At 45.5% G+C, this 14,877-nt stretch overlaps 1 protein-coding gene across 1 annotated transcript; it reads right to left on the bottom strand.

The window, feature by feature from the left end:
* Window positions 1-1,608: 1,608 nt before the first annotated feature.
* Window positions 1,609-13,396, bottom strand: PDCL3 (phosducin like 3). Its single transcript, XM_070429678.1, has 6 exons — window positions 13,311-13,396; window positions 10,568-10,697; window positions 8,109-8,199; window positions 7,683-7,826; window positions 6,291-6,499; window positions 1,609-2,050 (listed from the first exon to the last, which is right to left on the bottom strand). The coding sequence occupies exons 1-6, from the start codon at window positions 13,314-13,316 to the stop codon at window positions 1,908-1,910; spliced, it is 723 nt and encodes a 240-aa protein (XP_070285779.1). The 5' UTR covers window positions 13,317-13,396; the 3' UTR covers window positions 1,609-1,907.
* Window positions 13,397-14,877: the final 1,481 nt, after the last annotated feature.

Genomic DNA, 14,877 nt, shown 5'->3' with positions numbered 1-14,877 from the left:
TAGAAATCTGCAGGTCAGGTTCTAACTCCCAATACTAATTTTAGGATAGAGATGCTTCTCGCTCTCTTTTTGGATGAGGTTGGGCACATTCGGTGATGTGGCCATAGACGGTCTCTCTATCTTTTTGTATCAAGTTTGGTCAGCAGGACCAAACAGCAGCCTGAGGCCTAGGGCCCTGTTGCCAGATGGGGCTCATGAGCCAAATCCACAGGCAACTGAGCTTTAATTGACCACAAACTAAGTGTCTTGGTCTGGCCTGGAGGCAAGATTATGAGGCAGTTTACACACTCACATAGCTCCAAGTGGTACAGCAAACATTAGAATTCCATCTGGCATAGGCGCCATCACTGTGGACACTGCTCACCTGCCCGCCAACATTCAAGCACAGTTCTCTTCTCCTGGGAGCTGCAGCCCTTAGGACAGTGGTTCTCAACCTGTGGGTCGCGACCCCTTTGGCAGTTGAACGACCCTTTCAGAGGGGTCGCCTAAGACCATCCTGCATATCAGATATTTACATTAGGATTCATAACAGTAGCAACATTACAGTTATGAAGTAGCAACGAAAATAATTTTATGGTTGGGTCACAACATGAGGAACTGTACTTAAAGGGCCAGAAGGTTGAGAACCACTGCCTTAGGAGAAGCAGTGTTCGAGCCTTCACCTGTGTTCCTCCCACCGCACTTCATTTCACTGTCAGCTAACAACAGAAAACCTAAGAAAGCAGCTCTCCTTCAAGTGACAGACCTGCCCAAGCTTGTCTCAACCCTGCAATGAAAATTTCAGAAAAGATCCTTCAAGGTAAACCGTGACAGAGTAGCTTTTATCAGCAGTGCTGGCTCTCATGTGTGTAGAAAAACCAATATTCATTAACACAGACAGTTCTGACAGATGAATCAAAGCTACTTGTCATTGGTGGAATTACAGCAAAAATAAATTTTACAGTATAATTGGAAGGAACTCTCTTCCTTCTCTATTCATATTTTTAAGATTCAAACCAGCAATTAAATGCTACATCATTCAACACAAATTATTAGGAAATAACATTTCTCCTAATTATTCTGTTAATGTTGATTTGTTAAGAAGTGATAAATGCTAAGAGGCTTCTAGGCAGAAAAATATCTTGATGTGTTTTTATTAATTGATTGAGATTCTGTTTATCTACGTGCATGCTTATATGTTTATTTAAAAAATTAAGGTAGCCTTTTGCAGTAATTGAGATTAGCTGACATCTCAACAGTTTGAGACAAAAAATTATTTTAACTGGAAAAAATATTTAACCCAAGTGGCAGTAAATTGAGATCTTTCAGTTACTGCTTTAAGAAGACAGTGTTTGTTTTTATAAAAATCATTGCAATTCTTCTAAATAGGATAAATACTAAGATTTTTTCCTATCAATCATCCCTTTGAGCTATTAATCCTGTTGCTACCTTTATAAAAGATAAATATAAACAATAATGTAACTGTAAAGCTTAGTTTGCAGTTTTTCCACTGTATATATTATTCACATTAAAAAAACCCCTCCATATCCCTTTTTATGTAATGATATGTGAATAAATAGTGAATAGTTTTTCAGCTTTCTTAAACCACAAGTGAGGAAAACAAAGACATTTGCCATACCAACAGCTGGTCTTTATTTTTTTAAGAAAATGTTATTAATTTAAAAAGAGTTCTAAGAAATCCAATAAGATTCCCAGCAATGATTATTCCTGAGAACTAAGAAATTTGAAACATAATTATCAAAGGCTAAAAAACAAAGGATTCATTCCGACTTTTTCTTTTTTAAAAAAAATCCAGATCATCTGTCACATCAAGAAAGCTCAGGCCCAGCCAGGGTGGCTCAGTGGTTGAGCATCAACCCAGGAACCAAGAGGGCACCGGGCAGGGCAGGACAGTACCGCGGCACAGCTCAGTCATCCTCGGAATCGCTGCCCCTGCTCATGGGGATGGAGCTGCGCACTGAGGACAGCAAGGCGTCTTCAATTGGCTTTTTAGGGTTTTCCTCCAGGTCTGTCTTGATTGCTCCAGACTCAGACAATTTCCACTCCAACTCTAAGCAATAAAGAAAAAGCAAATCACCTAAGTCAGACTGCACAGGGCTCTACCGAGTCAGTTGTTTTCTATGCAGAAACTATAATCAACAACATTTGATGACAATTTAATTTTAGTGCCATAATTATAAGGTACCTTGAAGAAAGGAAAAAATCGGACCTTGAAGAAGGAAAACAAAAATACTTTCACACACTTTTCCAGACAATAAGATCAGATGAGATATCACATATATTGGGACCTATTTGGTAATTAAAAGAAGAGACTAAACCCGTCTCCTAATGACTTCAGTTTCTCAGACTCCACAATTTCCCAGGAAGGAAATCACCATGAAGCATTTAAAGGAAATTCTTTTCACAGTCCTGCTGTCTATCTGATCATTAAGTCCTCTTTTAGTTAACAAAAGGAACTTCTTCAGCCTCATGTCCAACATCTCCCATCTATTAGAGTCAAAGACTAAATGGGTGATGACATCTTTGAACTGATCATTTGTTCCGACTAATTAAAAAAATATATCACAAAATGAGTGACTAATGCCTCAGTTACTGTATTTCACTCTCTGATAATCAGTGAGACCTTGTGAAGCAAAATCAGTAGAGGGTCCAGGCAGAATTAAGGGACTGGAGGAGAAGGTCCACAACAGCCTGCTTTAAAGCAATGCTCTGTTAATTAGGTCCTGCCATTAAAGTCTGACAATCAATTTTACTGAAGTCATAGTACTTTAAAGTGCTCACGGAGATGAATAACACCAGTATTTTCCGTTTTCTCAGTTAAATGGTACAAAAAGTCAACCAATTTCTTAAAAACACACACACACCACAAAACCCAAGTTTAAGATTTCTGATTCTTGACTCAAAAATACATTAAATCCACACATACATTCATACATATAAGTATATGTATGCTATATGCCTTTATACACTGGAATAACTGATGTAACATACTGATGTGCATGTTTATACTTTTCCCAGTTGGATATCATATAGAGTTATATAAAGTAGTATGTAATCATATTTTAACATGTTTTTAAAGACTACTAAAGCATAGTTAGACAGGTTATTTCAATAAAGAGGTTTTGACCTAGCAGGAAGCCCTCAGGCCTCAGTCTCTCTCTCTCACATTATATGTGTATATATATATGTATATACACACACACACACACACACACACACACACACACACACACTAGAGGCCCAGTGCACGACATTTGTGCACTGGGGGAGGGGGTGTCCCTCAGCCCGGCCTGGGCCCTTTCGCAGTCCGGGAGCCCTCAGAGGATGTCTGACTGACGACTTAGACCCACTCCTCGTGGGCACCCTTAGCGCTGCTGTGGAGGCGGGAGAGGCTCCTGCCACCACCTCTGCGCTCGCCAGCTGTCAGCCTGGCTTCTGGCTGAGTGGCAATCCCCCTGTGGGAATGCACTGACCACCAGGGGCCAGCTCCTGCGTTAAGCGTCTGCCCCCTGGTGGTCAGTGCATGTCATAGTGACCAGTCCTTCAGCAGTTCGGTTGATTTGCACATTACCCTTTTATTATATAAGATTTGACACCTCCATGTTTAACAGGTAGAAAGGAATAAAAAGGCATCAGTTACAAGTTAAGAGGGAGAATTAAATAAACTTTTAATTTAATTTAAAAGTTACTAAGACATTCAACTGAGATGATTTACATATATATGTATGTGTATATATATACATATGTATATGTGTGTTTGTGTGTGTGTGTGTATATAATATACACACTAGTGACCTGGTGCACGGATCTGTGCACATTGAAAGGAAATTAATTAGAAGGTGACCGGTGGGGCGGGACTGGGCGAGATGGTCCAGACGCACCCTGGAGCCAACCTCCCATGGTCTCTCCCCCTGTCGGTCCCTCCCGCTACCGGTCGCACCTGGGGTGGCATCGTGGCTCAAAGGGCATCTGTGGAATGAGTGGGGTTCCTCCAGCAGGTGGGGCCTCTCAGCCTGGCCTCCGGGGATCAGGCTGAAACTGGCTCTCCCACATCCCCAGAGGGGTCCCTAAGTGCGAGAGGACACTCTGCAAAGTTGCTGTAGTACAGAGTGTGCAACGCAAACCAAGCATGCAGTAAACCAGATTCAGGGCCAATAATGGCCCAGCAACAACATAACCCATGGCTCAAGGTGGAATCCATGGCCCCACGAGGAATCGGGGTCCCTGCTCTCTGGTTTCAAGGTGTGTCACCCGAGAACCGCTACTGCCAAACTGCAGTTCAGCAGCTCCTGCTTTGAGCATCTGCCCCCTGGTGGTCAGTGTGCACCATAGCGACTGGTTGGACACTCAGCATACTATCCTTTTATATATATACTAGAGGCCTGGTGCATGAAATTCATGCACTCAGGGTGGGTCCCTCAGTCCAGACTGCACCCTTTAGCAGTCTGGGAGCCCTCGGGGGATGTCCAACTGATGGCTTAGGCCTGCTTCCCCTGGGGAATGGGCCTAAGACGTAGGTCAGACATCCTTAACATTGCCGCAGAGGCAGGAGAGGCTCCCACCACTGCCACTGAGCTCACCAGTTGTGAACCCAGCTTCTGGTTGAGTGGCATTCCCTCTGTGGGAGCATACTGACCACCAGGGGTCAGGTCTTGCATTGAGCATCTGCTCCCTGGTGGTCAGTGTGCATCATAGCGACCAGTTGTTCCTCAGTTCAGTCAATTTGCATATTAGCCTTTTATTATATACTAGAGGCCCGGTACACAAAAATTTGTCCACTCGGCGGGGAGGGCGGGGTCCCTCAGCCCAGCCTGTGCCCTCTCGCAGTCTGGGACCCCTCAGGGGATGACCACCTGCTGGCTTAGGCCCACTCCCCGGGGGATTGGGCCTAAGATGGCAATCAGACATCCTCTGGCAGCCCGGCAGCCCTCGGGGGATGTCCACTTGCCAGCGGGGAGCAGGCCTAAACTGTAGTCGGACATCCTTAGCACTGCTGAGGAGGCAGGAGAGGCTCCCACCACCACCGCTGTACTGGCAGCCATCAGCCTGGCTTGTGGCTGAGTAGAGCTCCTCCATGTGGGAGCTCACTGACCACCAGAGGGCAGTTCCTGCATTGAGCGTCTGCACCCTGGTGGTCAGTGTGTGTCATAGTGACCAGTCATTCCCAGTCCTTCTGCTGTTAGGGTCAGTTTGCATATTACCCTTTTACTATATAGGATAGAGGCCTGGTGCACGGGTGGGGGCCAGCTGGTTTGCCCTGAAGGGTGTCCCGGATCAGGGTGGGTCCCGCTTGGGTGCCTGGCCAGCCTGGATGAGGGGATGATGGCTGTTTGCAGCTGGTCACACCCCCTTCAGGGTGGGGGTCCCCACTGGGGTGCCTGGCCAGCCTGGGTGACGGGCTGAGGGCCGTTTTCAGGCTGGTGGGCGACTGAAGCTCCCAACCTCTCCTTTTTTTATTTTTTTTTATTTTTTATTCTGGGATTTATTTACCTTCTATGGCTGTCACTGGACCTGAGAGCTGGCTTTAGCTCTGAGGCTCGGTTCCAGCTCTGAGACCTTGGCTGCTGAAAGAAGGTATCTGGGCTTTGTTTAGCTTCTATAATTGAAACACTGTTTCAGCTCCAGCTCTGAGGCCTGGCTGGCTGAAAGCAGGTTTCTGGAGCTTGTTTAGCTTCTACAATTGCAACACAGTTGCTTAGAATGCAGCTCAGAGGCCGGCAGCGGCAGGTGGGGAACCTTGGCTTCCTCCATCACTGGAGCAAGCAAGCCTCCTGTTCACTTCAGCTGCCTGGCTGCCGACCGCCATCTTGGTTGGCAGTTAATTTGCATATCACCCTGATTAGTCAATGGGAAGCGTGTCAGAGGTATGGTTAATTACCATGTTTGTCTATTATTAGATAGGAGAATATATATATATATATATATATATACACACATACATACACACACACACACACATACATACACACACACACACATATATATATATATATATATATACCTGTCCTAATATGTTCATGTGAATTAAACAAAATGAATGATATGATCTCGAGCTATAATTTAAAACATTCAAATATAGGGACAAATAAAACATTAATTAAAAATGTATATTTTAAATTAGTAAGTATATTTCAAAAGTTTACCATGTCCTCTTTTCACTGAGAATCATTAGAGCCGTTATTCTGCCCCACTGACTGGTCTAAGATGAGAGATTAAATATGCTTCTCCCTATTTCTACCATGCACTAGCCACCTCTCATATGCCCTCGACCATCTCAAAGAGGCCCTTACCATCTATTGTCAGGTTCATGCCACCAAACACTAGAGGTCCAATAAATTGAGCCTTGATATCACCTTCAAGGTAAACAAATATTGTGGGCAGGTTCCTGTCAGGATAATTGGGTATGCAGGTTGTTGAAATGGCTTTGATAAATTTGACGTCAGGAAACTTCCTGGCTAGTCTACTGAAGTGCTGGTTTATCAGGGAACAGAGGGGAATCCTATAAAACAGAAATAGGAAACAATAGTGAGAGAAAAATCCTACAAAGTAAAAATAGAAGCAGTTATGATTCTGCATTTATACAGTACAAAGCTCAACTAGCCTTCTGCCCTAAGTGAAAACTCACAAGAGGATCTGCTACTCCAGTCAAGATGAATTAACATTTTTTAAAAAACTTTCTGTGGCTTAGTGGTTGAGTGTCGACCTATGAACCAGGAGGTCACCTTCAATTCCCGGTCAGGGCACATGCCCAGTTGTGGGTTCAATCCCCAGTGGGAGGCGTGCAGGAGGCAGCCAATCAATGATTCTCTCTCATCACTGATGTTTCTATCTCTCTCTCCTTCTCCCTTCCTCCCTGAAATCAATAAAAAAAATATATTTAAAAGAGCCACAAACCTTCTAATATGTTCAGGAAAAGTGAAGAACTCAAAATCCAAAGTCCAAATTAATATTCCAAATGTAAGTAGGAAAAACAGCGTCAATGTAACAGATAATTGTTATGCCCTCTCCATGACAGAATATTCAAGATTCAGAATGTGTAAAACAGGTCAGAAAGCATTTCCTGCTCTAAAGAAACTCCTACACAAGCTCAACTCTGAGGACAGGACTGGAGGTGAGAAACATGGAGGACCACTGCACCACTCAGTGTGGACAATCATTACAAAGGCCACCCTCGCCACCTACGAGAGTGACTCACACGTGGGATTATGAAAAGCCAGAGTTTCTCGAGAGCAGCGGTTCTCAACCTGTGGGTCAAGACCCCTTTGGTGGTCGAACGACCCTTTCACAGGGGTTGCCTAAGACCATCCTGCATATCAGATATTTACATTATGATTCATAACAGTAGCAACATTACAGTTATGAAGTAGCAATGGAAATAATTTTATGGTTGGGACTGTATTTAAAAGGCCAGAAGGTTGAGAACCACTGCTCTAGAGGAATAAATAACTTAGGAATTTATTTTCAATAAAAGTAAAGTCTCTATTGTTACACCATTACAAAGGCATTTGTGTTAGTCACAAATATTAATTTGAAAGTCTTAAGACAAAAATTAGGCATTAAGGTTTGGGCAAATCAGCCACAAAAACACATAAGATAAAACAACCTCCAATGTGGAATAAACCCAAGATGTTCATGATATAAACTCAAATGAGCACTGAGAGACAAAGCATAAGATCACTCACCCCTGTTTGTAAAGGTGCAGGATCACCCACAAGCCCTCTCCGGCTTTGGTAACTTCCTGAACATAATCCTTTCCTGAGATCTCCAAAACTTCTCCAAATTTATTCCTCAGTTGAGCTGCTTTCAATTCAGCCAGTCTCTGCTGCCTGCACAACAGGAGGAGTGAGTTATCTCACACACACGCATGTGCACACACACACATACACGCATGTGCACACACGTATATCTTTCAGACAGCAACCTTCGTAAAGGTCCAGGTTTATTTATTTGCCACATGGCAAAAGTCTAAGACCTGTTTGCTGAAATCTGAAATATTATTATTTAATTATGGCCTTTTCCATACGTGATCTCAAGTCAAAAAATTCATTTTCCAAATGACACACATTGTAGTGCCACACAAAAAAACAGTCCCTCTGAGTGGCACTAACCTGTACATTTCAATAGCTCGTTCATCTTCCTCATTAAATTCATCTTCATTATCCTCCAATTCTTCCAGAGTCATATCTTCATATGTTTTCACTGAATGTAATTAAGTTAGCAAGACCAAAAAATTTAAAGGAAGAACAAACATGCATTTTTTTTTTCCCTTCACTTTTCTCCTAAAGATGTGCATGCAACACCCAAGACTCCCAGCCCACCAAAACCAGTGCGCAAAGTACTTCAGGCATTACACTAGTAAAAATAAGTTGGGGTGTTTTAAAAAGACAGAACTAGTGTGTTGGTATTTACAAGCTTGACTTTCCTACTCGCCACAGTAAGGACATGACTGAGAAGTTTCCCAAGTTTATAACTCACCTGGCAGAGCAAGCCCATACACTATTGGGTGGTGTATCACAGTTCTCCTGTTTCCCAGGAGATGGAAGGAGACCAGCAGGTATCTTCCCACTGTGAGCACACCCTTCCTAGAGTTACAGGGATTATCACAGGCTCTTGGTATTTCCAGGCCGCTCTATCTTTTCTTTTAGGAAAATGCTGTAACATTTGTATTTTGTTTTTATTGCCATAAATGCTCTTGCTTTTGGCCATCAAAGCAGGTTTTTGTCCCTGACACCCACCCCATCCCAACAAAGAACTGCTTTTATCAAGGTCAACAACGACCATTTCTTGACTGAGCAGCATGTGATCCCACCCACTGCCTCCTCTGTGAAAGACTGCCCTCCGATGGCTTCCTGGACCCCTATGCTCTCCCCTCCTCCCACCCCTAAGGCTACTCGCCTTTGGACCCTTTGCTGGTTTGATCCCTTTTCTTCTTTATCTACAGCCACTCCCTTGTTGATGGTATCTCATGGCTTGTAGTATGCTGACAACTCCCAAATTTATGTCTCCAGCCCATATTTTCTGATTTGGAGAAAAACATACCCAACAGCCCACTTACCATCTCTAATTTGTCTAATAAAAATCTCAAAGTTACTATGTCCCAAACAGACTTCCTGATCTCACCAAGCTTTCCTCATCTCAGTTGGGGTCCCTCCATCCTTCTGGTGGCTCAAGCCCAAAGCCTTGTAGTCATCCTAGATGTATTTCTCTCACACCCCTCAGAGGAACCACCCATCAGCAAATCCTGTTAGCCCGACCTTCAAGATATATCCACTTCTCACCATTTCCACCACCACCACCACGCTGGTCCAAGCCAATGGTACCTCTTGCCTGAATTACTGCAGTAGGTTACAGACTAGTCTCATACTTCCTGCCTTGCCCCCCACTGTCCATGCTCAGGAAGGCGGCCACAGGATGGTGCTGCCAACATGGAGGACACATGTCACTCCTTTGTTGAAACATGAAACTCCAATGACTTCCAACTCACTACATAAAATCAAAATCCTCACTAGAAGCTACAAGGTTCCAAGTGGTCTGACCCCTAGTTACCTCTCTGAACTTACTGCTTCTCTCTCTGAATCATACTGGCTTCCTTGCAGAACCTCCAACACACTTTTCACTAAACTAGCTCAGTTTACCTCCCTCAGGTCTACCCAATGTCATTCCTAGTGAGGTCCTCTCTAACCCTATCCAGAATTATACTCAACTCTCCTCCAACCCTTTCAAGGCCCTTTCACTGCCTTATTTTCCTGTATTTCATTATGTATTGTCTATTGTCTGTCTCTCACTGCAGTGTAAGTCCCACAAGGACAGGGGTTTTTGTCTGGCCTGTGCACAGTTAAAGCCCCCCTGTCCAGAAAAACACATGGCACACGGTAACCGTTCAATAACCACTCGCTGGATACATGCTTTGTAGTAAGACCTTCTCTAAATTAGCTCTAATATATAAATGAGATTCTGTGTCAGTAGTTCTCAGACTCTAGTGGGAGTCAGAAATCCTTTGAGGCACTTGCTTAAAATGCAGATTCTTGGGCCTCACCTCCCCCGTCCCGAGACTCTGATTCAGTAGGAACTGAGTTTTTACAAGCACCCCAAGGATTCCAGTTCAAGTAGTACAGCTACCTTTGAGAAAACCCCTCTCTCAGATCCCATACATTGTTAGCATCTTATGCTTCCCCAAATTAAGGTATTTAAATATTTTCAATCAAGGCACAAAGAGAATAAAGTATAAGCTCAGAATTATACAAACACTATAAACTTTGAGCAGATTTCCATGACATTATCCCAAGTGAATCGCAGACTAGAAAGTCAAGTTCAGGACTGTCATGTGCTCATCTGATACACACAAGGAACTGTGGAAAGGAAGGGGAGTCCCCTAATTCTATGGCCCAGGAAGACAAAGGTAGAGACATGCTATGACTCGCTTGCGGTCCCACAGCATTAATTCTGGCACCTCAATCCCTGGCTCCCAACTCTTGCTCAGAGGATCCTTCCACCAAAGCAGTTAGAGGCTCAGAAAGTTGTTTCCTACCCAGATAGAAACAGAACAGAGTAATAAAAGCAAGCTCACCAACTGACTGCTGAAGGACTCGCTGCTCTTCCTCTTCTGCCTCCTTTTCCAGTTCCTTCAAACTTTCCTTTGCGGGCAAGATGCCCTTTTTGCGTAAGATGTCATTCCACTCAGTGTCTGCATTGGGGTCCTAGAGCAGGGGGACCAAGGAAACATACCATGAGTGCAAAGTCCACTAAGGAGGGTGCCATGTCTGGTAAGGGGTCAAATGGGAAAGGTGGTGGGAAGAAAAATTCAAATTATGTTTCTGAGGACGTGTCAAAAGACTCAGAGGCCCCGTTCCATTCTTCCTGTCCTCCACTCCACCCCCACCCTCATCACTGAGAGGTATAAAACAGGATTCGATGTGCAGATCAACATCAAAGCTGAAACCAAGGCTCTGACCTGACTTTTATCCAATATTCTTGTTAATGAGCAGCGGTTCTCAACCTGTGGGTCGCAACACCTTTGGGGGTCGAACGACCCTTTCACAGGGGTCGCCTAAGACCATCGGAAAACAGATATAATTACGTATTGTTTTTGTGATTAATCACTATGCTTTAATTATGTTCAATTTGTAACAATGAAATTGGGGGTCACCACAACATGAGGAACTGTATTAAAGGGTCACGGCATTAGGAAGGTTGAGAACCACTGACTTGGAGTGATTCATTCAACAGATATGTATCGAGTACGTACTATATGTAAATTATTGCAATAGTAGGGAAGAGTGGTGAATACCAGAGCCACCGATTTTACAGTCGAGAGGAAGAGACAGACATGAAACAACTAAATACACAATCACAGACTTATTACAAACTATAGCAAGTGCAATGGCCAACAGGCTGCTGACCTAGAATTACGAGGGCCTGCATTCCACAGGATGGGGAAAGACGGTCCCTCAGAAGAGGTGACATTTTCTCTGGAGGGTGAGAAGGAATCAGACATGAGTGAGGACTTAGGATATTACTTTCTAGGCAGAGGAACCAGCATGTTCAAAGGGCCCAAGAGCAGCGACACTGAGCATCTCAAAATCCTGTGGTTGCGGGAGAAGCACGAGGAGAGCCTGATGCTAGGCTGACAAATTCTCTAAAAGCCAAACCTGAGAGGAAGAGCTGGAACCCACAGACTAGCTCATGATGGCTAACACCTGAGTGTTGGGCGCTGGATACTTTTCCAAGCCCTTTAGTTGTATCGACTTACAGTGGGGCCTCGACTTACGAGTTTAATTCGTTCAGTGACGGAGCTCGTAACTCAAATTACTAGTGTGTCAAATCAATTTTCACCATTACAATGAATTGAATGCTGGGCTGATGTTGTGGCGTCACTGTGACGTTCGCTGCGCCAACCAGCGGTGGGGTATCTGAAGCTGGCTCGTAACCCGAATTTTAGCTCGCTACTCAAAGCAAAAAATTGGCCGAGAGATGGCTTGTATCTCGAAAAACTCGTTAGTTGGGACACTCGTAAGTCAAGGCTCCACTGTAATTCATCTTAACAAGCACAGGAGACACTGCATTTAGGAAGCCATTGCCATGCTGGGACAAGTCAAAGTTACCCGGCAAATGTGAGAAGGATAAATGTCAAAGTGGGCTCTTAGCTCCAGAAGCCAACTGTTCAAACGCTGGCCTTGCACAGCTCGGCAGGAACACTGCTAATGGATCTGGGTTGAAATGTGTAATCAAGGAGCGCTGTGGAAAGGGCACTGGATAACCCGGCCCCAGCCCACTCCACGTCGCGGTTTAGCTGAGATAGAGCAAAAGAAAGATGAACAGAATCCTTTCAACCGGGTGGTCAGGGAAGGCCTCGGAAGAGGTGACATTTTTAAGGAGGGGCCTGAAGGATAAAGAATGCAGAGCCATGGTAGCCCCGGAGCTTCCTCACCAACATTTGAGAGTGTCTGGTTTGTGGCAGACACGCTGTATTTGCAGGGGATCATCCTCTCCAGCCTCAATGCCTCTGGCCCCAACCAAACCCACACGAACTTCATCCCCATTTCCCACTGAGCCAGAATCCATTCAGAGTTCCTGCCCACAGCGAGGTCTGGAGGGCAGCAGGATGACCTGTGGGGGAGCGTCCTTGACGACTTAGTTATCACAGGTTTTTGTTCATAAAAGCATCCATTTTCATTGTGTTTTCATTCATTTTCTTTCACTTTCTTTTGGGTTTTAGTCAAGTTCCAGAGACAATAAAAGGACAATACAAGAGGATCTTGTTTTAAGACGTAAAGTAACTGAGCATCGGGGCTCTTCGGGCTGAGTTCTGAAAGCCAGGAGAGCCCCCTCCACCTGAACTCCAACGTGAGGGGAAAGAGTGGAACTAACCCCTCCCCAGGCTCTAAGTGGAGTAGGAACAGGGGTGCCACCTCTGCTTTATATTATGGGACCCCCAGGAGGGACCCTTCACTTCTCCAAGCCTCAGTTTCCCGATCCGTGCAAAGGGTCCATAACACACCTGCTCAGCTGCTCAGTGAGGGAGTTACTAGGAAAGAAGTAACTGCCAGGTGGGATACGACCTCAAAGAGAAGTAGCCCCAAAGAACAGAGATTTAGGGGTGGGATACACGGAGGTGGAGACGCCCCGGCGGCAGGAACGCGCCCGCCCTCCCGCACTGCGCCTGCGCCGGGCTGGGCTCGCGAGCGTCCCCCGTGCCAGTGGCCTTTGGCGCTTCCCGCTGGCCCGGACGGGACTGTCCGCCGTCGGCGCGGACCTAGCGGGGTACACGAACAACCGCAGCCCCCAGGCCTCGCGCCCCTAGGTTTGCTCACCTGCATCTTGTCTCAAATATCTTAAGCCAGGCCGACCACAGCGCCCGATCCCGCAGGTCTCTTCTGCGCATGCGCGCGGCTGCCACCCGGCCTCTTCTCCCAGCTCAGCTGTCGCCCCGCCCACCGGGAGCGAGCTGGGCGGAGCCCGGGAGGAAGCGAGCCTCTGAGGCTGCGCGCGCTCCTCAAGAAACCGGCGCAGAAGCTGTGCGCACTCGCGAGCCGCGAGATGTCTACCTTCTGGCTGTGCTGCAAGTCATGTGACCCGGGGCCAGCCTGAGCGCTACCTTATTAGGGCTGGTCTTAGGCCTTGGAGCGGTGGGCTGGGTGGAGCCGACTCCAGCTCTAGGCCTAAATGTGCAAAAGAAGTCTAATCTAAGCCTAGAAGTCAGAAATAAGAAATGTTTCAGTGACGCAGTGTTACAATAAAACATGATACAGGGTCACCTGGAGTTAAAACTATCATTTCAGGGTCGGATAAGGCAATTCATTTATAAGACATTTGAGAGCCTGCTTGGTACCAGGTACTATTTTAGGCTCTACTCATTCAGCAGTGATCACGACAGACAAAACCAGAAAGGCGATCCATATTTGCACAAACGTGTAGCCTTTTATGGCACCCTGGAGGCACTGAGTAAAGATCAGCAGAGTCTGATTGTGAAGTGCAGGTGCTAGGCTCCAGGCTTCTGCCTATGAAAGTCCTACGAATTTGAGTTAAAGAATCAGTTTCCCTCCTTGGACACTTGGGCTGGTCTTTGAGATTTTCTCTGCTCTCCTCGCCCTGGGCAGAACCTAAGCCATGGAGGCTCTGATGCCAGAGCTGGAGGGAGAGGTGAGGAACTCACTCTTGACTGACTACCCCACCTGGATTCTCCTTATTGACCAGGAGCTGTGTGTGTGTTGGCGGTGAGGCAAGGTAGGGATGGGAGTGGTGCCGAAAGTGGTCCCATACCAGGGTGCGACCACTCCTAAGTAGAAGCTGGGGAAGATGGGAGCTGTCATTCATCTGTTGGGCCCATGAGGGCATCTCTACAGAACTATGGTGGAAAGGGAGGTTTTACTCTTCAATGGTTGCTGAGCTCACTGGGACACTTAGTTCTTCAACAAGGCAGAGCCACGGGGAGATGGATGCAGTCCCTAGCTTCAATACCATGGATTTCCAATGTTCCAACTAAGTTTCCATAGATTTTGTTGAATTGATGTTTCTCAAGCTGTTGTAAACCTTTTGATCAATCTCTAAAGATTTTGCGTGGTAGTCTTTATTAATCTCCACCAGTTTAATGTTTTCCCGGAACACCTCATGCTACCATTCTGGAGGTCCTACCTGGGGTAATTTGTTACATAGCAATAGATAAACTAATACAATACCCAAGCAAGGTTGTATAACTTAAGACAAACAGCCAGTTACATGGAGAGCAGGGAAGGCATTTCAAGCAGGAGAAACAGAAAGTGTATAAGTATGGAAGGTGGAGGCAATGAGGAAGAGCTGAGTTAGAGAAGTGGGTCTCAAAATATGGTCCTTGCATCAGCATCATCAGTATCACCTGAGAACTTGCTGACACTGTGAATT

The sequence above is a fragment of the Myotis yumanensis genome, unplaced genomic scaffold (assembly GCF_028538775.1).
Source record: "Myotis yumanensis isolate MYYU_CA2020_CCGP unplaced genomic scaffold, mMyoYum1.0.hap1 SCAF_11, whole genome shotgun sequence".
Lineage (NCBI taxonomy): Eukaryota > Metazoa > Chordata > Mammalia > Chiroptera > Vespertilionidae > Myotis > Myotis yumanensis.
Note: the sequence above shows the minus strand (reverse complement) of the source record. Positions and strands in the feature narration are given on the sequence as shown.

Coding starts and splice junctions, on each gene's coding strand:
- PDCL3 (XM_070429678.1), bottom strand. Junction 8,200..10,567: donor AGTCCTTCAGCAGTCAGTTG/GTGAGCTTGCTT, acceptor AATTACATTCAG/TGAAAACATATGAAGATATG. Junction 7,827..8,108: donor CGAGCTATTGAAATGTACAG/GTTAGTGCCACT, acceptor CCTGTTGTGCAG/GCAGCAGAGACTGGCTGAAT.